Source organism: Oncorhynchus clarkii, chromosome 9 (assembly GCF_045791955.1).
Source record: "Oncorhynchus clarkii lewisi isolate Uvic-CL-2024 chromosome 9, UVic_Ocla_1.0, whole genome shotgun sequence".
Classification (NCBI taxonomy): Eukaryota; Metazoa; Chordata; class Actinopteri; order Salmoniformes; family Salmonidae; genus Oncorhynchus; species Oncorhynchus clarkii.
The window spans coordinates 51,511,761-51,538,408 of NC_092155.1; the positions used below are offsets into that span (position 1 = coordinate 51,511,761).

The window sequence follows — 26,648 nt, forward strand, 5'->3', positions numbered from 1 at the left end:
CATGCCAGAATGTTTGACAGTTTTATTATTTAAGATGTTTTATTAACATTTAGACCAGTGGTCACAACTTTTCTGAATCAAGATCACTTCGAGTCAAAATGCAAGCTGAGATCTACCACTCTGATTTTTTTTATTTTAAACATGACTTAAACGTAAGCCTATGCAATATCAACCAATTAAAAACAGTTCTGTAGGAAAGAGGTTTGTGCAGTAGGCTTTAGGCCCAATACATTATCATTGCATATTGGTTATGCTTGAATTGCCCTGCCAATGTTGTTCTTCTCAGAGCATTTTTAATAATTGTAGGTATATGATCACACTGGTAATATATCATTTGTTGTATTACTTGTGAGGTGCAGCTGAGTGAGCATAATAATTTGTCAGTCATACTGACGGAGGGTCACTGGTGGTCAGTATGAAGGATGGAGCAGCGTTCAGGCTGCCTCTCAAACGACTCACTCCGAATTACTTTCTCTAACTTTAGAGCACCAAAGTGAGTTTTTTTTCTTTCCCATTTCACCATTAACTTTTTTAGGACTCAAAAGAGAAAGGGTAGTGACACAACATTTTGTATTTATTAGTTTTAATATTAAATATTTTTTTTGGTCACAAATTGACACGTCACGTTATTGACCCAGGCCTGTCTGTTTGTTCTCTTAATAATAGACAAGTTGAGGGAGTCTCTTGCCCTTAGTCTTTCTGAACTGCTTGAACCGAACCAGACACGAGAGCACAGCTAAGTCTCAATCACTGACAAGGTTTCCTCTGCATGACCTATACATTCAGCAGCAGGGGCATCATACATATGAGGTGACATTATGTGATAGATTCCCTATGCATTTGTAATTTCTTAGCAAACTGCCAGCAGCGATTCCTTATTGTCTTACGCCAGACAGTTTCCGCCACCTGACATAAGGCAATGCCCCATTTCCCTCTTCAGCTGTTGAATGAGAGCGAATTCCAGTTGGTTTGAATTGAAGCAATTCAATTAACTCAGGAGGTGCCCAAGCTTAGGACAGGAAATATGTACATATTATCTCCAATAGGAGATAAGGATTTGGAGGTGGTGCTTTCATGTGTCGCCAGTCACACAGTGAAGGCTAGATGGACTGCCAGCTAGACTAGCAATAGGCAGCACGTCTTTATTCCATTCTGTTGGCAAAATGTGCCAATGACTATCCCAAAAGCGCAATGGAACAGTCGGACTGGTCTGACAAATGCCCAGCCTGCTGGAAATGTATTCTGAACTGTCTCACTGTGCCACCCTACACTGCCGTTGTCATGGATTAGTGACTCTCTTTATTTTTATCAACACATGTCCTATTTAATTGATAGGCTATACAATGTTTAGGACTTGTGCGTGTGGTGTTTTTTAGTGAGTGTGTGGGCAGCAGGGGCTGGTTCCACCAGTTAGTCATCCAACCTTTTATTAGGTCATGAATAGACAAAATCATGTTTTTGGTGAAATTGGTTGATTATTTGGATGAAACCAGATCAATGTATGATGACGAAAGTATGAAAAATGACTTGCTTCTACATTTGATAAAGTTTGATCATAAAGTTGCATGTCCCGTCCTCATGTCAAACACTCATTATTAAGGGGATAGGGTGAACTCACCCGTACTAATTTGAATACACCAATGATAACATGGTATTCTCTTACCTAGCTAAGCGTCAGTATAGAGACAAAGTAGAATCGCAATTCAACGGCTCAGACACGAGGTATGTGGCAGGGTCTACAGTCAATCACAGATTACAAAAAGAAAACCAGCCCAGTCACGGACCAGGATGCCTTGCTCCCAGGCAGACTAAATAACTTTTTTGCCCGCTTTGAGGACAATACAGTGCCACTGACACGGCCCGCAACCAAAACATGCGGACTCTCCTTCACTGCAGCCGAGGTGAGTAAAACATTTAAACGTGTTAACCCTCGCAAGGCTGCAGGCCCAGACGGCATCCCCAGCCGCGCACTCAGAGCATGCGCAGACCAGCTGGCTGGTGTGTTTACGGACATATTCAATCGATCCCTATCCCAGTCTGCTGTTCCCACATGCTTCAAGAGGGCCACCATTGTTCCTGTTCCCAAGAAAGCTAAGGTAACTGAGCTAAACGACTACCGCCCCGTAGCACTCACTTCCGTCATCATGAAGTGCTTTGAGTGACTAGTCAAGGACTATATCACCTCCACCCTACCTGACACCCTAGACCCACTCCAATTTGCTTACCGACCAAATAGGTCCACAGACGATGCAATCTCAACCACACTGCGCACTGCCCTAACCCATCTGGGCAAGAGGAATACCTATGTGAGAATGCTGTTCATCGACTACAGCTCAGCATTTAACACCATAGTACCCTCCAAACTCGTCATCAAGCTCGAGACCCTGGGTCTCGACCCCGCCCTGTGCAACTGGGTACTGGACTTCCTGACGGGCCGCCCCCAGATGGTGAGGGTAGGTAACAACATCTCCACCCCGCTGATCCTCAACACTGGGGCCCCACAAGGGTGCGTTCTGAGCCCTCTCCTGTACTCCCTGTTCACCCACGACTGCGTGGCCACGCACGCCTCCAACTCAATCATCAAGTTTGCGGACGACACAACAGTGGTAGGCTTGATTACCAACAACGACGAGACGGCCTACAGGGAGGAGGTGAGGGCCCTCGGAGTGTGGTGTCAGGAAAATAACCTCACACTCAACAAAACTAAGGAGATGATTGTGGACTTCAGGAAACAGCAGAGGGAACACCCCCCTATCCACAGCGATGGAACAGTAGTGGAGAGGGTAGTAAGTTTTAAGTTCCTCGGCGTACACATCACAGACAAACTGAATTGGTCCACCCACACAGACAGCATCGTGAAGAAGGCGCAGCAGTGCCTCTTCAACCTCAGGAGCCTGAAGAAATTCGACCTGTCACCAAAAGCACTCACAAACTTCTACAGATACACAATCGAGAGCATCCTTTCGGGCTGTATCACCGCCTGGTACGGCAACTGCTCCGCCCACAACCATAAGGCTCTCCAGAGGGTAGTGAGGTCTGCACAACGCATCACCGGGGGCAAACTACCTGCCCTCCAGGACACCTACAACACCCGATGTCACAGGAAGGCCATAAAGATCATCAAGGACAACAACCATCCGAGCCACTGCCTGTTCACCCTGCTATCATCCAGAAGGCGAGGTCAGTACAGGTGCATTAAAGCAGGGACCGAGAGACTGAAAAACAGCTTCTATCTCAAGGCCATCAGACTGTTAAACAGCCACCACTAACATTGAGTGGCTGCTGCCAACACACTGACTCAACTCCAGCCACTTTAATAATGGGAATTGATGTAAAATATATCACTAGCCACTTTAAACAATGCTACTTAATATAATGTTTACATACCCCACATTATTTATCTCATATGTATACGTATATACTGTACTCGATACCATCTACTGCATCTTGCCTATGCCGCTTTGTACCATCACTCATTCATATATCTTTATGTACATATTCTTTATCCCTTTACACTTGTGTGTATAAGGTAGTAGTTTTGGAATTGTTAGTTAGATTACTTGTTGGTTATTACTGCATTGTCGGAACTAGAAGCACAAGCATTTCGCTACACTCGCATTAACATCTGCTAACCATGTGTATGTGACAAATAAGATTTGATTTGATTTTAATTTCAATAAGTAACGCCTTGTAACCAACATTGGATATGGTGTGTTTGCAGAGGGGCATGGTTTACATATCTAGTTAGCTACTCTACTGGTGCCAACATTTGGCTGTAGGGTGTCAGCAAGTATAATTAAAAGTTTACACTTCATCTATGGCAAAGCTGCTTATGTTTCATAAGATGTGTAAACGTAAGATGTGTAAATATTTGTATGAACATAACAAGATTCAACAACTGAGACATAAACTGAACAAGTTCCACAGACATGTGACTAACAGAAATTGAATAATGTGTCCCTGAACAAATCAAAAGTAACAGTCAGTATCTGGTGTGGCCACCAGCTGCATTAACTACTGCAGTGCATCTCCTCATGGACTGCACCAGATTTGTCAGTTCTTGCAGTGAGATGTTACCCCACTCTTCCACCAAGGCACCTGCAAGTTCGTGGACATTTCTGGGGGGAATGGACCTAGCCCTCACCCTCTGATCCAACAGGTCCCAGACGTGTTCAATTGGATTGAGATCCGGGCTCTTCGCTGGCCATGGCAGAACACTGACATTCCTGTCTTTCAGGAAATAACGCACAAAACGAGCAGTATGGCTGGTGGCATTGTCATGCTTGAGGGTCATGTCAGGATGAGCCTGCAGGAAGAGTACCACATGAGGGAGGAGGATGTCTTCCCTGTAACGCACAGCGTTGAGATTGCCTGCAATGACAACAAGCTCAGTCCGATGATTCTGTGACACACTGCCCCAGACCATGATGGACCCTCCACCTGCAATTGATCCCACTCCAGAGTACAGGCCTTGGTGAAACGCTCATTCCTTCGATGATAAATGCAATTCCGACCATCACCCTCAGTGAGACAAAACCGCGACTCGTCAGTGAAGAGCACTTTTTGCCACTCTTGTCTGGTCCAGCAACGGTGGGTTTGTGCCCATAGGCGACGTTGTTGCCAGTGTCGTGTCTTTGGCTATGCCGGATTAAGTGATATGACATGCTATTCTATAAAATAATTTCTCAGTAATTAATATTACCTGATTGAGCTAATCATGTAAAAGTAATTAACTAGAGAGTCGGGCACCATGAAATAATATTTATAGAGCTGTTATCTTCCGAATAAACTCTTAAAGACCTAGTAATATTTTACATCAATAGCAGTCAATATTAATCGTCACCTTAATTCGGTCTCATCTGAATGTTGTAAATTCTTGGTTATCTTCACAAACCCTGGCTAACAAGTTGAATCAGCAATACAAAATGGGGTTTAATTATTTACTAAATACCTAACTAATCACACAGAATTACACATACACATAATTAATCATAACTTGATTACAAATTACGTCATAAAGGAAATCGTCCCTAGCGGGCGGAACAGATATGACAGCTTGTTACACAAAATAAAAGGGGCTGGGTTTGAGTGAAAGAGCGGGAAGAGGGTAACAAAGGAAGAAGCTGTGCTATCGTAAATACAGTATCTTATGCATTCTAAATTACCGCCCATTTGGAAAAGGAAAATGCAATAAATATTTACTCTGAGCTGCGCTTCAGTAGGTTGGTGGTAGATGGAAGGCTGTATTGCCAAACCGAGTCCTTTGTCCTTTGAAGAATGTCTCTGGTGGTCAATTGGATACGTTGTAGTAACGTCGGTGTGTGATAGACTGAATACTCTGTCTGTTCCTTCCTAACCCTCGTTTGCAGCTGCTGTTGCTAACTCAATGGCTAGGAATTATCACTTCTGTAGTGAATAAGAGTTCAAAGTTCATAACATTCGCAACCAAAGCTCACGCTGATGTTGGCTTCGTTCTGTAGTTATTAGCTGATCCATTCTGACATCGAACCTTCGTCCTCACATCCTCGGAACAAGAGGTCATATTGTCGTCATATATTGTCATATAGTGGAGCGAGAAGGGTGTGTCTGAAAAGTTTTATAACCGTTGACTCTTCACAGGGGCGGGCCACTGATTGAGCAGAGCCCTAACCTTATGAAAACCCAATTCTCACATTTTAGAAGCTAAAATCACATTTCATCCCATCACAAATTATTTCATATTCAAACATTTTAAATTGAACAACAATTCCATGTGAATCCGATAACTCTGTGTAAACTTTCCACTGTAGAGTTTGTCATCTTATCAGTGATGTGAATGTCTCAAATGACAACCGAACTGACATCATATTCATTAAGTACCACTGCATATGTTCAATTGGTCCGATTACCAGAATATAGTTCATTTCCCCCCACCTTCTGATGTTAACCAAGGGGTTTGCAAATGTAACATCAGTAGGGTAGAGAAAGGAAAAAGGGGGAGAAGTATTTATGACTGTCATAAACCTACCCCCAGGCCAACACCGGTAATGTCTGGTGAGGACCTGCCTTTACAACAGGCCTACAAGCCCTCAGTCCAGCCTCTCAAACGCGTATTGCGGACAGTCTGAGCACTGATGGAGGGATTGTGCGTTCCTGGTGTAACTCGGGCAGTTGTTGTACCGGATGTACCGATCCTGTGCAGGTGTTACACATGGTCTGCCACTGCAAGGACGATCAGCTGTCCGTCCTGTCTCCCTGTAGCGCTGTCTTAGGGGTCTCACAGTACGGACATTGCAATTTATTGCCCTGGCCACATCTGCAGTCCTCATGTCTTCTTGCAGCATGCCTAAGGCATGTTCACACAGATGAGCAGGGGCCCTGTGCATCTTTATTTGGTGTTTTTTTAACTGTGACCTTAATTGCCTACTGTCTGTAAGCTGTTAGTGTCTTAACGATCATTTCCACACTGACCCTCATCACTGGGGCCCCTCAGGGGTGTGTGGTCAGTCCCATCCTGTTCACCCATGACTGCTTGACTGCGCATGACTCCAATACCATCATTAAGTTTGCTGATGACACAACAGTGCTAGGCCTGATCAACAACAATGACAGTGAGGTGACAGGACAACAACCTCTCACTCAACATCAGCAAGCCAAAGGAGCTGATCGAGGACTACAGGAAACTGAGGGCTGAGCTTCAAGTTCCTAGGCGTCCACGTCACTAATGACCTATCATGGTCCAAACACATCAACAGTCGTGAAAAGGGCACAACAACTCCTTTTCCCCCTCAGGAGGCTGAAAGGCTTTGGCCCTCACATCCTCAAAGTTATACAGTTGCACCATTGAGAGCATCTTGGCTGGTTGCATCACCACTTGGTATGGCAACTGCTTGGCATCCAACCGCAAGTCGCTACATAGGATAGTGCGTATGGCCGAGTACATCACTGAGGCCGAGCTCCCTGCCATTCAGGACTTCTTTACCAGGTAGTGTCAGAGGAAAGTCCTATAAATTGTCAGACTCCAGCCACCCAAGTCATAGACGGGTCCCTCTGCTACTGCATGGCAAGCGGTACCGGAGCGCCTAGTCTAGGACCAAAAGGCTCATGAACAGCTTCTACCCCCAAACCATAAGACTGCGGAACAGTTCATCAAATGGCTACCTGGGCTATTTGCGTTGACCACCTTTTTGCACTGACATGCTTGCATTGGCTCTATGCACACTCACTGGACACACACTGACACTCCAACACACACACGCATACATATTGAAGCCACGTTTAGACGCACTTTCAAACTCGTACCATACGCTGCTTCTACTGTTTATTTATCCTCATTGTCTAGTCACGTATAACCTCAACGACCTGGTACCCCTGCACATGGACTTGGTACCGGTAATCCTTGTATATAGCCTCCTTATTGTGTTTCTATTTGCAACAGAAAAATACCTTTTTAACTGTCGCTAATGGGGATCCTAATATAAAGTTCATTGAGAGGAAATATTGCTGCCATTTCAGACCATATTAGAACTCAGACAGATTATCAACCAGTAAAGCCTGCTGTGATGGAGTTTTTTGTTGTTGTTTATTTTGCACTGGGTCATTAGCCAGGATTTTCCTTGCATGGTGGTGGAACCATTCAGGGCAAGCTCAGTGAGGGTTAGGGGACCCGGTCCATTGACCGACAGAGCTCAGACTTAAACCTATACTGTCCCCTGCGCTCGTTTGGTACAGTTTCTAATTTTAAGCACAGATGCAGACTGACAGTGGGCCAGGAGATGTTCAAATTGGCTCTGACTGCACACTGGGACCAGTGAAGGGAGGTAATTGACCACTAGCAGTGCCAGTGGTCCTGCCCCTCCACCCCACGACTCTGACTCTGTCCCTCCCTTTGGCCTGTCTCCCGCCCAGGCCTGCAGGGCAGTGTGCTGAGTGGGGAAATTTAACTTTTTGGTCCACCAGCCACTGTGGCAGGTAGATGGGGAAAAAATATACCAGTCACTAGTGAAAAGTTAAACAGTTCTACAACTGAACAACAAAATGCTGAGTGATACGGATTATTATTATTAGTTCAAGGCTCTAACGCTGACATTTTTTTCAAGGAGTACGTACGTAAGTTGATGTTTACAATTATTTCAGTGTTTTTAATTATAATAAATTACAAAGTTTAAAGAATTAAAGGTTTTTGGACTGTTCCATGCTCAGTTAAGCACAATTTACCCCCAAATATTTGAGTCTTTAGCTGTCCCTTTTTAAGTGGCAGGCCATTATCGTGGTAACTGCACTCCGTGTCTATCAGTGATGTCTGTTCTACTAGCGGACTTTTGCAGCAAACTCAAACTAATATTGAAAAACAACCTAGCGTGTGACTAGCCAAGTAACACTAGGACAAAGTCACAGTTTTTAGTAACCTATCAGCTCAATTCAACCAACTTCTACATTTTGGCTTTGGATCGAAAATAAATAAATCATGTTCTCTCCTCTCTAGTTTTTCCCGTCCCGTCTTTTAACATTTCGGTTCCTCTTCTTAATTTCCCTTTTCCATTAATAGAGGTCCTTTAGAATCTAAATTGTGTGGTTGGGGAATGGGGACAACCAACAAAGTCTCTTCTCGTGCCTGATGATGATTGGTCACCATGGCAACTACCCGCAAGGTTTCGTTCGGGTAGATGTTGAAATCTGTCTGAAAAATTGGGTTATCAGTCACCGTGATCTATCCCCCAGTAGGAATAACCAGATTTCTCCATCTCTGTATGTCGGTCATTACAGGAAGTGATTGATTGTTCATCCTTAGCTAATGTCTTTAGTCTTATGAATTGTGCTGGGCTGAACGGGAGGGTAAAGGAGAGACATATACAGTAGGCAGAAGACTGGCTGGGGCATAGATTGGCGACTGTCCGGGAAAGGCCTATTACAGCGGCACTGATTGTCTGCACTGGAGACTCAACTCTGTCCCCAACTGTCCTGGCACTGACCCTCTACTGTCTGCTTCTCTCAATCTCTCATTATCAACTCAGCTGACAGACTGTTTTAGTCTCTTCTTATTCTTCCTTTATGAAAATGAGGCTATATTAGATTACAATTGACACGTGAGCAGCATACCCTGTGTTGAAAGACATCATGGACAGGACATTAGTGTATATGACTCATGGTTTGCGATTGACATGTTGGAAAATGTAATTTGTGTAATCTTTCCATGAGAAAGGTAATCTCAGTCGTGTGTGTGGTGTGTGTGGTGTGTGTGGTGTGTGTGTGCCCTGATTTAGAGGGCGGTCTGTGTGAGAGGTCTGTTATTCCACCATCACTGACTGACTCATCCAGAGCTCACAGCTTCAGACAAAGTGTCTCTGTTGCTGTGACTCCAGAGCAATGAAATGTGTATGCCATCACTCACACAGCTTGTGTGTGTGTGAGAGAGAGCTGGGCGATATGGACAAGAATCCATATTGCAATAAGTTGCCTAAATTGATGCAATAATGATAAATACACAGAACAAAAATATAAACGCAACATGCAACAATTTAAAAATATTTTACGGAGTTACAGTTCATATAAGGAAATCAGTCAATTGAAATATTGAATTAGGCCCTAGTCTATGAATTTCATATGCCTGGGAATACAGATATGCATCTGTTGGTCACAGATACCTTACAAAAAAGGTAGGGGTGTGGATTAGAAAACCAGTCAGTATCTGGTGTGACCACCATTTGCCTCCTGCAGCACGGCATATTTCCTTCACATAGAGTTGATCAGGCTGTTGATTGTGGCCTGTGGAATGTTATCCCATTCCTCTTCAATGGCTTTGCAAAGTTGCTGGATGTCGGAGGGAACTGGAACACAATGTTGTTTGCGTCGGTCGAGAGCATCCCAAAAATGCTTAATTAAGGAAATGTCTGAGTATGCAAGCCATGGAAGAACTGGCCATCTTCATGGTATCTCTGTGCATTCAAATGGCCATCGATAAAATGCAATCGTGTTGGTTGTCTGTAACTTATGCCTGCCCATACCATAACCCCCCCCCCACCATCGGGCACTCTGTTCACAACGTTGACATCGGCCCACCGCTCACCCAAAGGGGTCCTAAAATTCTAAACCAAATAGCTAAATGTGACCATCCTAAAACAATTCCATATGTTAGCTTAGTACCCACCCCCAAAGGCTTAGACTTTTAGAGGTTAAGTGCAGTCGGATGTAAGGTGGAGGATTGTCTTCTCTGTCGATATAGATTCTCCACCCATGTCACTCGTCATATTCCAGCATGATCCAGAAGCTTGCGAGATCCATCGACTTCACTCTTATTCTTTTATTTTTCTACACGTCTTTTTCTCTCCACAAGCCGCTGTGGCTTGTCGTATTTACTCTCTTGACCTGTGTTGTCTTACACTAATTTCTTTGGCTGCCATCCATTCAGAACTGTTCTCCTTCTGAAAAGCGAACCACTTAGCCATTGAGCTGATTTTAACATGGTGGGAGAAATAATGTATTCTTCAGAGCATCTCCAGTAATCTGTCAGTAGTGTAGGCAGGCTGATTGGCTGTGAGTAGACCGTTTTATGATTCATTTTTTATCAACCGCCCCTTCCATCCCTCTTCAGTAGCACAAATTATACAGCGTAAGCTAATTTATGGTGCTAGTATACTATATTTTAGAAAATTGCTATTTCAGAAATGTATTTTGTATGTAGTTTAGTTGAAATGGCACTACCCCAAGTGGGCACCTGTGGAAAATAATTGCCGTTTTGGTTTCGTATCTCAGCTTCTGTTTGAACGTGCCTAATCCAATTGTTGGGAGGGGCAAAATAATTTAAATGTTGTATTTTATTTATCTGTTATTTTAGCAGTTAAGTTGACTGAGAACACGTTCTCATTTACAGCAACGACCTGGTGAATAGTTACAGGGGAGAGGAGGGGGATAAATGAGCCAATTGTAAACTGGGGATTATTAGGTGACCGTGATGGTTTGAGGGCCAGATTGGGAATTTAGCCAGGACACCGGGATTAACATCCCTACTCTTACGATAAGTGCCATGGGATCTTTAATGACCTCAGAGAGTCAGGACACCCGTTTAACGTCCCATCCGAAAGATTGCACCCTACACAGGGCAGTGTCCCCAATCACTGCTCTGGGGCATTGGGATATTTTTTAGACCATAGGAAAGAGTGCCTCCTACTGGCCCTCCAACACCACTTCCAGCAGCATCTGGTCTCCCATCCAGGGAGTGACCAGGAACAACCCTGCTTAGCTTCAGAAGCAAGCCGGCAGTGGTATGCTGACTTGGATACTCCACATTCTTTTAGCCTCTTTCTGACAATAACTTCTACATGCTTTCATACCAAATGTGAGGTGAAAGCCTGGTGGAGTCTATAGTAACCTTAATCTTCTGGGTCAGGGCATCCATCCTCAGCCCCACTACAGATTTCCCCCTGGCTGCGTCCAACTTTAGCTCTGCCACATTGAAGGAAATGTGGGATCCCACCTCAAATCCTTGAAAGCATGTGGAATATTGCCTCATCTCCTCCAATATCCAGTATACTTGGCTGATCTGGTTTTAGTTGAGATTTGTTATATTTTCCTTTGCCCCCCCGTCCACTTATAGCTTGCTGTTGACTCAGTACTATGGAAAGAGATTTGAGTGGTAGGCTTTGTTGACTTCTCTGCCCTCTGGTAAGAGCAGCAAAGCTGAAGAGCTCATCAAAGCTCCCATCTAAGCTGCCTTCTATTTTCAGCCTACACTTTCAAATCAGTTGGTTTTCTGTCTGGAAAAATGCATTCCAGATTATGTGTGAGAGAGCTTGTCAGGGACTGTGTGACAGAAGCATGCTGGCAGCTATCATCAGGGCAAGTGTTCATCTTGCTCTGGCTCTACACAATGAGTGCTCATCTACCCCACATATAATTGTTCCCCACAATGAAATCGGGGAGGGGACTGTGGATCTGTCTCCATTCGTATGTTAGTCACACGATATCTACGACAGCACTGGGACGATTTTGACAACTTGGGTGAATGATGCGTCTTACCTTAGAGATCTGGCATATACAAAATTACACTGATTGGCGGGAGCTAAAGTAATTATTATTCAATGTGACTTAGTCATGCACGCATACATTTAACATATGGGTGGTCCTGGGAATCGAACCCACTACCCTGGCATTACAAGCGCCATGCTCTACCAACTGAGTTACAAAGGACCAGTTAATCACATGCTGCATAATTCGTGTTGGACAACATGTTCACTGTTGTCTTGTTAGATTTGGAACTGGAACAGACTTGGCAATGTTCACTAAGAAGACAGAGCAGCACAGAGAGAGAGGCGTGTTCACAAAATCACTGGACATTCATCACAGTAAGGAGGACATCTACTGCTTGTGATCCTGTTTCACCAGATTGTTGTCCCATTCTCTTCTGGCTCATTTCACCTCTACTCTACCATTCAGACATTGGTCACACAGTGATGACACGCTGTCGTATACTCCCCTACTGCGACAGGACAGGGAGATGACGTTGGCTGTCTGAGCACAGCGTTGTCTGCAGTTGGCATGTCAATCAGTGTCATTTATTTTCCCTTTCTTTGTGCACCCTCAGTGTGCAATAATATTAGAGATCCTGGTGCACTGTGAGTGTTCAAATGTCTGCCAGTGAATTGCTGAAAACTGCCCTAGTGTTCCATTTAGGGTTTTACATAAGTAGGCTGTACTACGGCAATTGAATCTCATTCACATTGGAAATGGATGTCATAAAATAGAACTGAGTAATACTGACAATATACAGTGGGGAGTTTGATGGGTCTCCTTTTAATACTTATGCTCCCATCAACGCTCCCTTTCCATGTTATTACTTCATTAATGTTCTCCCTAGTGCTGTCCATCACTCTTAAACAGAATTCTTCCTGCTCTCTCATTCACTAATTCCTATTTCTTCAGTTTTCCTCTCACTCTGTGTGTACTAGAACTGCAGAAAGATTCAGTCAACACCACTGGGTCGTTCCATCAAAAAGCACAAGACAGAGTATTTTGACACCCACTATATCAAAATGTTTCTGTAGTTAGAAACTGGTAAGATTGGCATTCCTGGCACATTTTTTGTTTTTAACAAGTAGTAGAAAGCTGTAATGTATTCCCTGTGAATCTGGTGACTGTCCCCCCCGTGCAGAGAAATTAGTAATTGAAGTTGCTTGCATTATTTTCCTTAAATTACAGTGGGGCAAAAAATTATTTAGTCAGCCACCAATTGTGCAAGTTCTCCTACTTAAAAAGATGAGAGGCCTGTAATTTTCATCATAGGTACACTTCAACTATGACAGACAAAATGAGAAAAAAAATCCAGAAAATCACATTGTAGGATTTTTTATGAATTTATTTGCAAATTATGGTGGAAAATAAGTATTTGGTCAATAACAAAAGTTTATCTCAATACTTTGTTATATACCCTTTGTTGGCAATGACAGAGGTCAAACGTTTTCTGTAAGTCTTCACAAGGTTTTCACACACTGTTGCTGGTATTTTGGTCCATTCCTCCATGCAGATCTCCTCTAGAGCAGTGATTTGGGGCTGTTGCTGGGCAACACGGACTTTCCACTCACTCCAAAGATTTTTTATGGGGTTGAGATCTGGAGACTGGCTAGGCCACTCCAGGACCTTGAAATGCTTCTTACGAAGCCACTCCTTTGTTGCCCGGGCGGTGTGTTTGGGATCATTGTCATGCTGAAAGACCCAGCCACGTTTCATCTTCAATGCCCTTGATGATGGAAGGAGGTTTTCACTCAAAATCCCACGATACATGGCCCCATTCATTCTTTCCTTTACACGGATCAGTCGTCCTGGTCCCTTTGCAGAAAAACAGCCCCAAAGCATGACGTTTCCACCCCCATGCTTCACAGTAGGTATGGTGTTCTTTGGATGCAACTCGGCATTCTTTGTCCTCCAAACATGACGAGTTGAGTTTTTACCAAAAAAGTTATATTTTGGTTTCATCTGACCATATGACATTCTCCCAATCTTCTTCTGGATCATCCAAATGCTCTCTAGCAAACTTCAGACGGGCCTGGACTTGTACTGGCTTAAGCAGGGGGACACGTCTGGCACTGCAGGATTTGAGTCCCAGGCGGCGTAGTGTGTTACTGATGGAAGCCTTTGTTACTTTGGTCCCAGCTCTCTGCAGGTCATTCACTAGGTCCCCCATGTGGTTCTGGGATTTTTGCTCACCATTCTTGTGATCATTTTGACCCCACGGGGTGAGATCTTGCGTGGAGACCCAGATCGAGGGAGATTATCAGTGGTCTTGTATGTCTTCCATTTCCTAATAATTGCTCCCACAGTTGATTTCTTCAAACTGGTGCAGGTCTACAATTTTGTTTCTGGTGTCCTTTGACAGCTCTTTGGTCTTGGCCATAGTGGAGTTTGGAGTGTGACTGTTTGAGATTGTGGACAGGTGTTTTTTATACTGATAACAAGTTCAAACAGGTGCCATTAATACAGGTAACGAGTGGAGGACAGAGGAGCCTCTTAAAGAAGAAGTTACAGGTCTGTGAGAGCCAGAAATCTTGCTTGTTTGTCGGTGACCAAATACTTATTTTCCACCATAATTTGCAAATAAAGTTCATTAAAAATTAAAGATGTGATTAAAAATTAAAAATGTAATTTTCTGGATTTCTTTCCCTCATTTTGTCTGTCATAGTTGAAGTGTACTTATGATGAAAATTACAGGCCTCTCTCATCTTTTTAAGTAGGAGAACTTGCACAACTGGTGGCTGACTAAATACTTTTTTGCCCCACTGTAGTGTGAAAATACCATGGTTTGACCACTAAATGCTGCTGTTCCTTCTATACCGCCACACTCTTTTATCCATTTTGCTGGTCTCTGGTGTTTATTAAATAGATCACAACATTTCCTTTAACTTTGGGTAGAAACCAATAGATTTGGGTAACTATTTTTTTTTTTTTTTTTTTAACTATTCATGCCAGTCCTCCATGAAAGCAATTCAGTTTATAAAATGTAATTTAAACAAAATGTTTCAGGAATGCCAATCTTACCTGTTTCAAACTACATAAACTATTTCAATCTGAGATTGTGGGTGTCTTGGCTTGCTGAAATGACATCACTGGAGTCCTTCCATATGTCATCCCTTTTCCTATATTGTCAGTGAACAATGTTTTTAAAGGGCTACATTATCAAATGTTGGCTGTGTGCCTCACTGTGTCCATAGCAACAGAGCCGCTGGTTTCTCCTTTGGAGTTTACTGTCCTCCTCCTCAGACTTCTTTTGATGATGGAAGGATAGTGGATATCATTTATCGAGTTGAAGTCAGGGAAATAAGTTAGTGGTGGTAGTAGTAGCTTACAACTGCTTCCTGTGAAGAAGACTGACACTCCTCTCTGTCTTCCCCTGGTGTGATTGACAGCTGTCAGACCTAAGTTACGATGGATGAGCTCCAGGATGTGCAGCTGACTGAGATCAAGCCCCTGCTCACAAATAAGGTGAGTGGACAGAAAGATCACACAAATGTACATTTTAGTCATTTAGCAGGTGCTCTTATCCAGAGTGACTTACTTAGTGAGTGCATACATTTTCATACCGGTCCCCCATGTGAATCGAACCCATAACCCTGGAATGGCAAGTGCCATGCTCTACCAAGTGAGAGAGATGCGCGCACACACACACTTTCCTTAACACTAAAACCCATATACCCCTTTCAGTATGTAAGTACCCGCTAGAGAAAGTTGTCAGCTGTCTTCATTAGCATACGCATCAGATTCATTTACTGTGATCAACCTAAATAAATACCATCGGAAAAAAATAATTGATTGAATGTAGTCATGTCTTAAGAATATTTTGTTTATATTGAATAATGATATATATTTAATTTTTTGAAGGACATAAAATGCATGTAAGTATATGTTTTATTCCACAAAGAAATAGGCTACTGCAACATGTAGGCCTCGCATTTTTTAGTTTCTCTTACATTAAAAACATTAGTGTAATACATTTAATTTAATTTGTAGATTCGATTAGTACTTGAGTTACAGTAAGTAATAGTGTTGTTACAGCGAAACGAAGTAGAAACGAAAGAGGTTATAAGCAAGGGGCGCAGGTCAAATTATTTGTCGTAAAGGTAGGCCTTAACACCAACATTTGATAAATAGCCTAGTGCATAAACAATTGTATGCATAAACAATAGTGTTGCATGGTATTCTGAAACTTTTGAACGGTTTGGTACTAGAATCTTTTGTTACCTTTGGTACTTCTGTGCAGCCGATTTCCCCCTTATAGGGTGAGCACTCTGGTCTGCGTGGGCTGCATCACTCATGCTGCACAGAAGTTGACACACTTGAATAATGCGACACGTAATGTAGAACTGAAACCGTTAGGACATTGTTTTGTGAACAGTAACTAACAGGCTAGAACACTTTAAAATGCAAGAAGATACCAGTAGCTTCTAGCTTTGTAGGTTAACTTTTCTTGCTAACTTACAGCTGAAGCTAACCTAAATTCACTACCCCTAGTACCTTGTTTGTGAAAATAGGCAAACCATAATGCAAAATATGCTAATTTCAAAGCTGATTTGCCACCAACTCTTTATTAAGGGAAGATGAAGGGAAGAGGAAGAGCAGTTTGCGCTGCTGCCACAATTCTTACACTATTGTTCTAAATTCAATCACCCTCTTCATCCTCATCATTCAGTTAATTCAATCGTGAAGTCGTGCACAATTATTATTTTCGATCTGGTTTCTGTCACCCATTCATCCATTGACGTCATTCATTCAGTGTGGTGTCTTGACTTTACTTTCATTCAATCTGATGACTGCTATTTATCCAATCAACTAACTATGTTTAATTGTTACCTGATTTTTAAATGAATCATGTAACAATTAACTCATTAGGGATTTAGGGCACCACGAGCGGTTGTTTAAGGAGTTACCAGGCGGCAGGGTAGCCTAGTGGTTAGAGCGTTGGACTAGTAACCGGAAGGTTGCGAGTTCAAACCCCCGAGCTGGCAAGGTACAAATCTGTCGTTCTGCCCCTGAACAGGCAGTTAACCCACTGTTCCCAGGCCGCCATTGAAAATAAGAATTTGTTCTTAACTGACTTGCCTGGTTAAATAAAGGTAAAAAAAAAAAAAATCTCCTGAATTAAACTCTAAAGGTCTACCTATCACATCCATAAAACTGTCAACGTAAGCTTTGTAACATTCTTGGATCTACAAAAACCCCAGCCTTACTCATGAAACAGTACTACACAAATTGGTTGAATTATTTATTTACTAACTAGCTAAATAATTACACAGGATAGCAAAATAATTACACAGGATAACATACACTTAATACATGAGAACAAGGTCCTTAGTGGACTGACACAATTGACACTTATTGTTGATACATTTTAGAACTATTCTCACAGTAATCATATACTTTGCACATGAACCGCCACTTGTTTGGAGTAAGAAATCATGAATGTATTTATGTGCGAATATGCTTGTAAGGCTTTGATTGTCCGAAGGGTCCGGACCCGTCTCTTCTACTGTTGTTCACTCTGGAAGATGCTCCTGGCAAGAGCTTGGCTAGCCAGCCGTGTCAATGGTTCCCACTGGGTGATGAGAGTAGCGTAATAAGGTGATTTGAGAAGAGTTGTACAGCAGGATCATTTGAAAAGTAGTAGGATGGTCCCACTTAGAGTCGCTTTTCTACATATTTGACTTAAGACAGCTAATCAGCCGTACCAGTGATTGTCCGAGAGAGGAGTTTTCTCCACCTTGTGTCGAAAGTCCGATTTTGAACCACTACACTCGCAGCTGCAGCCTGGCGATGTTCTGGTCTAGTCTGGGAGGTGAGTTGATTTTCTTCCCCTCATGTTGAGGATCAAAGTTCCAACCATTTAAAAAAATGTAGGCTCCCGCCTCACATTTTTCTGGTCTAATATTAATTTCTGTTCCAACCCTTTTATGCACTCTGGCTGTTCCATCAGTCTGACATGCTCTCTGACCTCACTTGGGACATGACTACTTACTGTGCACAGTTTATAGAAGACAAATGCTCTTATGGCTCCTAAAATCACATTCCTCAAAAATAATTTATTGTTTTATATTTCATATACAACGTTAAGGATGGAAAGGGAACATACTTTCCAAGGTACAGTATTTCCTTTATAATGACATCACCAAATAAAAACCAATATGATATTTGTTTTCTGTAGATCATCTCTGACCATTCCCCACGTTCTTATGTTAGAAATATTGTTCCAGTATTCGCTTTAGAAACTGTTAGCGTTTCAGTGGAAAGACTGTCTGTTAACAAAGACATTCCTTTGATTAATACTGGAGTGGAAAAGAGTCTTCTTCTTTAATTTATGACAGGCTGTGAGCTGTCAACCTCCACCAGCTCGCTGCCTCCCATCTTCTGTGGGTGAGAGAGGTTTGGTTACGGTCAACCATTGTCAAGCTGATCTGACCCATTGGCTCCTCACAGGACAGTCATGACAGAGGAGAAGGACACATTAACGCCTGGGTACCAACGCCTTACGGGGCATTTGTCTTGGCCCCTTAAGGTAGTAATAGGTGTGTGGGGGGGAACTGGTAAATAACCTCAATACTTTTCTGCTTGTGATTTTAAACAATTCTGACAAATTAAGCAATGTAAAATACAAATATTTTGGTAAAGTAAGGGAAGGAGCAGAGTGGCCTTTGGTGGTTCTAGTGTTAACTACCACTTTCACACACGTTTACTCCCACATAGGTTCACCTTTCACTAGCCTCGCCTGATCATTTAGCCATTGCAAGAACTACATCTAAACAGAGGGTCCATGCACAGCTCTGTCAATCTCCACATCTACATGTAATCAGTCTGCTGACATAACCCATACTGCTTCTGCGCTGGTCACCTTTGGAAACCAGGCTGGAGGAGATGATATGAGAGGCTGAGCCAAAGTGCAATGGTATTGGATTTACATTTGCTCAAGGGCGATCGACCGAGTCGGCTCTGGGATTCGAACCAGCAAACTTTTTGGTTTATGGCCCAATGCTCTTAACCGCTAGGCTACCTGCCGCACTAGAAGTAATGGTAGATTAGATGAGACTGTATTGGTAGTTAGCAAGTACTTGGAGCTGATAAAAGATTGACATTGTCAGGAAGAGGGCTTGCATAATAGGGCTATATTTGATCTCACAGTGAATCAACCATAAGTTTTAAAACAGCATCTCACTTTGCTCACTACACTATGGTGGGTGGCTGAGGCACTTGAACCACTCTGCAAGCTTAAACCCCTTGACCCTGCCTTGTTAGATATGGCCTGACTAACTGTAGTGGGGAATGTGACCGTGAGTGAGAGCATGTTTGTTCTGACTGTGTAAGGGTCTGCAGTAATGATCCTGTATTAGCTCTGCGACATCTGCTCAGTGTCTCCACTCTCCTCTCCAGCAGTACATCACTGCTAATGATGAGGGTGGGTGGAGGGCTCAGTATGAGGACAGTAATGATACAAACAACACAGGGTGAAACACACACACACACACACACAGAGAGGCAGGACCTGGCATCAGCCACTAGAGGTAATCTACTCCACACAGTGATCTGAGACGGCTCGTGGTGCCATCTGCCTCCTAGTGATGGCTGTGGCTCTACAGGCTCTTCAGAAGGCCTTGGAGCAGAATGGAGAACTGAGGGATAATGAATGAGGAGAGAAGAGGAGCTTTTTACCCTCATGTGCTTACTCAGCTCTCTTTTTCTCACTCTCTAGATTAGAAGGTTATGAGATCTGGCACTCGTTTGTGACTTAAACTCATCAACAAATTTTCTTCTCTCTGCAGAATGGGCGGAACTTCCAGGACTTTGACTGTCAGGTGAGTCAAACATCTCTTAGATGTATGAAATGTGCCTAACATATCATGGAATGGCTGGGCACATTTGGGTCCAGCCCAAATCAGACTGCTCTCTGTGGATCTAGGGCCTATTGGCCAGGAGTGTGTTGTCTACGTTAGGCTGGTCAGTCTGTGAGATTGTTGCAGATTTGATGCTGTGCTAATTACTCTTGAGTCTTTGGAGAAAGCAAAGTTGTTGTTTTGTGGTTTCTGGGTGGCAATCTGACCAACACCATCATGGTAAGTGATAATGGCTGTGTTTTCAAAGGCAGCCTAATTCTGATCTTTTTTCACAATTGAAATATCAGAATTGCGCTGCCTGTGTAAACACAGCTATTGTAATGTGCATCTATCTAGCTGATAGTTAGCTTTGTATCCTTCTCCTTATGATACATGGTTGACTTATTTCCACGCACACACTCTCTCCTCTCATGCGACCTTGTAAGACACTTCTCTGATTGGTGATTGATTGGCCAAGCAATACTTGTGGCAGATTTGACAGGGGCGCTGTATGTTGTTAGCTCAGCCACTTGTGTCCGCTGGGTTGGTGTACTGTAGATTGCTATTGTTATTAGACAGTGGATGTATTCACTGAATCCTAACAACCCTGAGGCTTTGCAGTGTAATACAGCTAACCTGCAGGGGCCTTGAGAAGCCTTGCTGGATCTCATTCCGTTAATGACTCTCCTCTCCCAGTCCTTCAGTGCTATTCGGCTTCCTAAATTAACATCCTGCGCCTCAGCTGGCGTCTGAAGCACCATTTATTTAAAAGTCTACCTCGTCTTCACGATTTCCGAGAAAGATAGACCCAGGCATTAATGGAACAGAAAATAAACAGCCTTGCAAGTTGCCAATCCCATCAAGGGCTAGAGCTAAATATAGCAGCAGGTAGGGAGCTACGTTGAATCTTGAGTGTGCTCAATAGAGCATTCTCTGTTACCTACTCCTCGTCTCGCCAGCAGAGAGCAAGGACGTCATGGCAACGCATGCCCTATGGATGAGGGGTGACGAGGACTGTTGCTGTGACCGTATTACCGCCACACTGGCAGTCACGAGTCATGAAGGCAGTCAAATTCCACATGACCGTTTAGTCACAATACGGCAACTGCACCGCAGGGCTCTCCAGAGGGTGGTCTGCACAATGCGTCACCGGGGGCAAACTACCTGCCCTCCAGGACACCTACAACACCCGATGTCACAGGAAGGCAAAAAAGATCATCAAGGACAATAACTAGCCGAGCCACTACCTGTTCACCCTGCTTCCATCCAGAAGGCGAGGTCAGTACAGGTGCATCAGAGCTGGGACAGAGATTGAAAAACTGCTTCTATCTCAAGGCCATCAGATATTTCAACAGCCACCACCTGCACAGAGAGGCTGCTGCCTACATACAGACTTGATATCATTGGCTGCTTTAATAAATGGAACACTAGTCACTTTTTAATAATGCCACTTTAAGAATGTTTACATATCTTGCATTACTCATCTCGTATGTATATACTGTATACTGTATCCTTCACTATCTATTCTTTACTATCTATTGCATCTTAGCCGCTCTGTCACTGCTCGTCCATATATTTTATACTTCTCATCCCGTTCCTTTATTAGATTGTGTGTATTAGCTCTTGTTGTGGAAATGTTAGATACTGCTGCACTGTCGGATATAGAAGCATAAGCATTTCGCTACACTCGCAATAACATCTGCTAACCATGTGTATGTGACCAATAAAATTTGATTTGACAGTAATTAGGTTTCTCCAAGCTCTGATGCTGGTCATTAGTAGCCTACCAAACTTGCTAACTTCCTGGTGCTCAGCACTCTTTTGTCCCTCTAATCTCACTCTGACATCAATGCAAATGTATTTGAAAAATCTCATCAAACAATTGCGTGAGAAAACCAACTGATGGCCGCTAATAGAAAGACGAGGTTCCCATCAACTTTCTACAGGCTAGACCTACTATATTTATTTTTCAACTTTCCCAATATTAAGCACAATGCTTATATTTTACAACAGGAGTATAGTCTACCTGGCTGGCATGAAAATTAACCATGCGGAAAAGTGTCCTCCATTCGCTATGTAATTGCATAGATTACATGTTTTTTTCCCCAGCTGCCCCTGTTTCCATGCAGGTGCATGATAATGAATGGTCCATTCTAAATCAAAACAAATGTCATACATATATTATTTAGTATAGAGTACCAGTCAAAAGTTTGGACACCTAGTCATTGCAGGGTTATTCTTTATTTTAATAGTGAAAAACTATTAACTATTAACAACAAAACTATGAAATAACACATGGAATAATGTAGTAACCCAAAAAGTGTTAAACAAATTTAAATATATTTGAGATTTGCCTTGATGACAGCTTTGCAAACTCTTGGCATTCTCTCAACCAGCTTCACCTGGAATGCTTTTCCAACAGTCTTGAAGAAGTTCCCACACATGCTGAGCACTTGTTGATTGCTTTTCCTTCACTCTGTGGTCCAAGTCATCCCAAACCATCTCAATTCGGTTGAGGTTGGGTGATTGTGGAGGCCAGGACATCTGATGCAGCACTCCATCACTCTCCTTCTTGGTCAAATATCCCTTACACAGCCTGGAGGTGAGTTGGGTCATTCTCCTGTTGTAAAACAAATGATAGTCCCACTAAGCGTATACCAGATGGGATGGCGTATAGCTGCAGAATGCTGTGGTAGACATACTGGTTAAGTGTGCCTTGAATTCTAAATAAATCGCTGACAGTGTCACCAGCAAAGCACCATCACACCACCACCTCCATGCTTCACGGTGGGAACCACACATGCGGAGATCATCCGTTCACCTACTTTGCGTCTCACAAAGACACAGCAGTTGGAACCAAAAATCTTAACTTTGGACTCCAGACCGGAGGACAGATTTCCACTGGTTTAATGTCCATTGCTGGTGATTCTTGGCCCAAGCAAGTCTCTTCTTATTATTAGTGTCCTTTTTAGTAGTGTTTTTTTTTGCAGCAATTCGACCACGAAGGCCTGATTCACACAATCTTATCTGAACAGTTGATGTTGAGGTTTGTCTGTTACTTGAACTCTGTGAAGCATTTATTTGGGCTGAAATCTGAGGTACAGTTAACTCCTCCTTGCCTGTGGCGGTCCTCGTGAGAGCCAGTTTCATCTTAGCGCTTAATGGTTTTTGCGACTGCACTTGAAGACATTTTCTAAGTTCTTGAGTTTTTCCAGATTGACTGACCTTCATGTCTTAAAGTAACGCTGGACTGTAATTTTTCTTTGCTTACTTGAGTTGTTCTCGCCATAATATGGACTTGGGCTTTTACCAAACAGGGCTATCTTCTGTATACCACCCCTACCATGTTACAACACAACTGATTGGCTCAAATGCATAAAAAAAATCCACAAATTAACTATTAACAAGGCACACCTGTTAATTGAAATGCATTCCAGGTGACTACCTCATGAAGCTGGTTGAGAGAAAGCCAAGAGTGTGCAAAGCTGTCATCAAAGCAAAGGGTGGCTACTTTGAAGAATCTCAAATATATTTTGATTTGTTTAACACTTTTTTTGGTTACTACATGATTCCATATGTGTTATTTAATAGTTTTGTTGTCTTCACTATTATTCTACAATGTAGAAAATAGTAAAAAATAAAGAACCTGCAATGACTAGGTGTGTCAACTTTTGACTGGTACTGTAGGTAAAGACAACATTAAATCAAGAATAGTCTGATGGGTGACAATATTAGCCTACCACTTGTGAATGATGACCAGTATAAGAAACAATGCCTTTTTTGTGCGATATGTTTTAATAAGGTTTGTTTTAAGGTTTGTAACTAAAGTGGCCAAATAACTTCTTAGAATTTAGCACATTTACAAGGGGTGTAGAGTCTAACTGGCATATGTTTTATTTATTTTACCTTTATTTAACCAGGTAGGCAAGTTGAGAACAAGTTCTCATTTACAATTGCGGCCTGGCCAAGATAAAGCAAAGCAGTTCGACACATTCTACAACACTGAGTTACACATGGAGTAAAACAAACATACAGTCAATAAAACAGTAGAAAAATAAGTCTATATACGATGTGAGCAAATGAGGTGAGATAAGGGAGGTAAAGGCAAAAGAAAAAGACCATGGTGGTGAAGTAAATATGATGTAGCAAGTAAAACACTGGAATGGTAGATTTGCAGTGGAAGAATGTGCAAAGTAGAAATAAAAATAATGGGGTGCAAAGGAGCTAAATAAATAAATACAGTAGGGGAAGAGGTAGTTGTTTGGGCTAAGTTATAGATGGGCTATGTACAGGTGCAGTAATCTGTGAGCTGCTCTGACAGCTGGTGCTTAAAGCTAGTGAGGGAGATACAGTGGGGCAAAAAAGTATTTAGTCAGCCACCAATTGTGCAAGTTCTCCCACTTAAAATGATGAGAGAGGCCTGTAATTTTCATCATAGGTACACTTCAACTATGACAGACAAAATTAGAAAAAGGAATCCAGAAAATCACATTGTAGGATTTTTTATGAATTTATTTGCAAATTATGTTGGAAAACTTTTGTTATCGACCAAATACTTATTTATCTCAATACTTTGTTATATACCCTTTGTTGGCAATGACAGAGGTCAAACTTTTTATGTAAGTCTTCACAAGGTTTTCACACACTGTTGCTGGTATTTTGGCCCATTCCTCCATGCAAATCTCCTCTAGAGCAGTGATGTTTTCGGGCTGTTGCTGGGAAACACGGACTTTCAAATCCCTCCAAAGATTTTCTATAGGGTTGAGATCTGGAGACTGGCTAGGCCACTCCAGGACCTTGAAATGCTTCTTACGAAGTCACTCCTTCGTTGCCCGGGCGGTGTGTTTGGGATCATTGTCATGCTGAAAGACCCAGCCACGTTTCATCTTCAATGCCCTTGCTGATGGAAGGAGGTTTTCATTCACTCAAAATCTCACGATACATGGCCCCATTCATTCTTTCCTTTACACGGATCAGTCGTCCTGGTCCCTTTGCAGAAAAACAGCCCCAAAGCATGATGTTTCCACCCCCATGCTTCACAGTATGTATGGTGTTCTTTGGATGCAACTCAGCATTCTTTGTCCTCCAAACACGACGAGTTGAGTTTTTACCAAAAAGTTATATTTTGGTTTCATCTGACCATATGACATTCTCCCAATCTTCTTCTGGATCATCCAAATGCTCTCTAGCAAACTTCAGACGGTTCTGGACTTGTACTGGCTTAAGCAGGGGGACACGTCTGGCACTGCAGGATTTGAGTCCCAGGCGGCGTAGTGTGTTACTGATGGAAGCCTTTGTTACTTTGGTCCCAGCTCTCTGCAGGACATTCACTAGGTCCCCCATGTGGTTCTGGGATTTTTGCTCACCGTTCTTGTGATCATTTTGACCCCATGGGGTGAGATCTTGCCCAGATCAAGGGAGATTATCAGTGGTCTTGTATGTCTTCAATTTCCTAATAATTGCTCCCACAGTTGATTTCTTCAAACCAAGCTGCTTACCTATTGCAGATTCAGTCTTCCCAGCCTGGTGCAGGTCTACAATTTTGTTTCTGGTGTCCTTTGACAGCTCTTTGGTCTTGGCCATAGTGGAGTTTGGAGTGTGACTGTTTGAGGTTGTGGACAGGTGTCTTTTTATACTGATAACAAGTTCAAACAGGTGCCATTAATACAGGGAATGAGTGGTGGACAGAGGAGCCTCTTACAGGTCTGTGAGAGCCAGAAATCTTGCTTGTTTGTAGGTGACCAAATACTTATTTTCCACCATAATTTGCAAACAATGGGAATTTCTGCATTTGTTTTCCTCATTTTGTCTGTCATAGTGGAAGTGTACCTATGAGGAAAATTACAGGCCTCTCTCTTTTTAAGTGGGAGAACTTGCACAATTGGTGGCTGACTAAATACTTTTTTGCCTCACTGTACGTGTTTCCAGTTTCAGAGATTTTTGTAGGTCATTCCAGTCATTGGCAGCAGAGAACTAGAAGGAGAGGCGGCCAAAGGAAGAATTGGCTTTGGGGGTGACCAGAGATGGAGCGTGTGCTACAGGTGGATGCTGCTATGGTGACCAGCGAGCTGAGATAAGGGGGGACTTTACCTAGCAGGGTCTTGTAGATGACCTGGAGCCAGTGGGTTTGGCGACGAGAAAGAAGCGAGGGCCAGCCAACGAGAGCGTACAGGTCGCAGTGGTGGGTAGTCTATGGGGCTTCGGTGACAAAACAAATGGCACTGTGATGGACTGCATCAAATTTATTGGATATAAATGACATCGCCAAAGTCGAGGATCGGTAGGATGGTCAGTTTTACAAACGTATGTTTGGCAGCATGAGTGAAGGATGCTTTGTTGCGAAATAGGAAGCCGATTCTAGATATAACTTTGGATTGGAGATGTTTGATGTGAGTCTGGAATGAGAGTTTACAGTCTAACCAGACACCTAGGTATTTGTAGTTGTCCACATATTCTAAGTCTGAACCGTCCAGAGTTGTGATGCTGGACGGGTGGGCAGATGCTGGCAGCGATCGGTTGAAGAGCATGCATTTAGTTTTACTTGTATTTAAGAGCAGTTGGAGGCCACGAAATGAGAGTTGTATGGCATTGAAGCTCGTCTGGAGGGTTGTTAACACAGTGCCCAAAGAAGGGCCAGAAGTATACAGAATGGTGTCGTCTGTGTAGAGATGGATCAGAGACTCACGAGCAGCAAGAGCGACATCACTGAGGTATACAGAGAAGAGAGTCGGCCCAAGAATTGAACCCTGTGGCACCCCCATAGAGACTGCCAGAGGCCCGGACAACAGGCCCCCCGATTTGACACACTGAACTCTATCAGATAAG

At 42.9% G+C, this 26,648-nt stretch overlaps 1 protein-coding gene across 8 annotated transcripts in view; it reads left to right on the forward strand.

The window, feature by feature from the left end:
- The window catches only part of LOC139416509 (protein NDRG3-like), a 77,418-nt gene that overhangs the window by 16,186 nt on the left and 34,584 nt on the right, over window positions 1-26,648 (forward strand). For 6 of the 8 annotated variants that reach the window (XM_071165195.1, XM_071165197.1, XM_071165201.1 and 3 more), the window contains exons 2-3: window positions 15,361-15,450; window positions 19,773-19,805. In XM_071165195.1, the coding sequence (XP_071021296.1) occupies window positions 15,394-15,450; window positions 19,773-19,805 (90 nt within the window). In that variant the 5' untranslated portion in view covers window positions 15,361-15,393. The remainder of the gene's footprint in view (window positions 1-15,360; window positions 15,451-19,772; window positions 19,806-26,648) is intronic. The other 2 variants (XM_071165204.1, XM_071165196.1) reach the window with 1 other exon arrangement.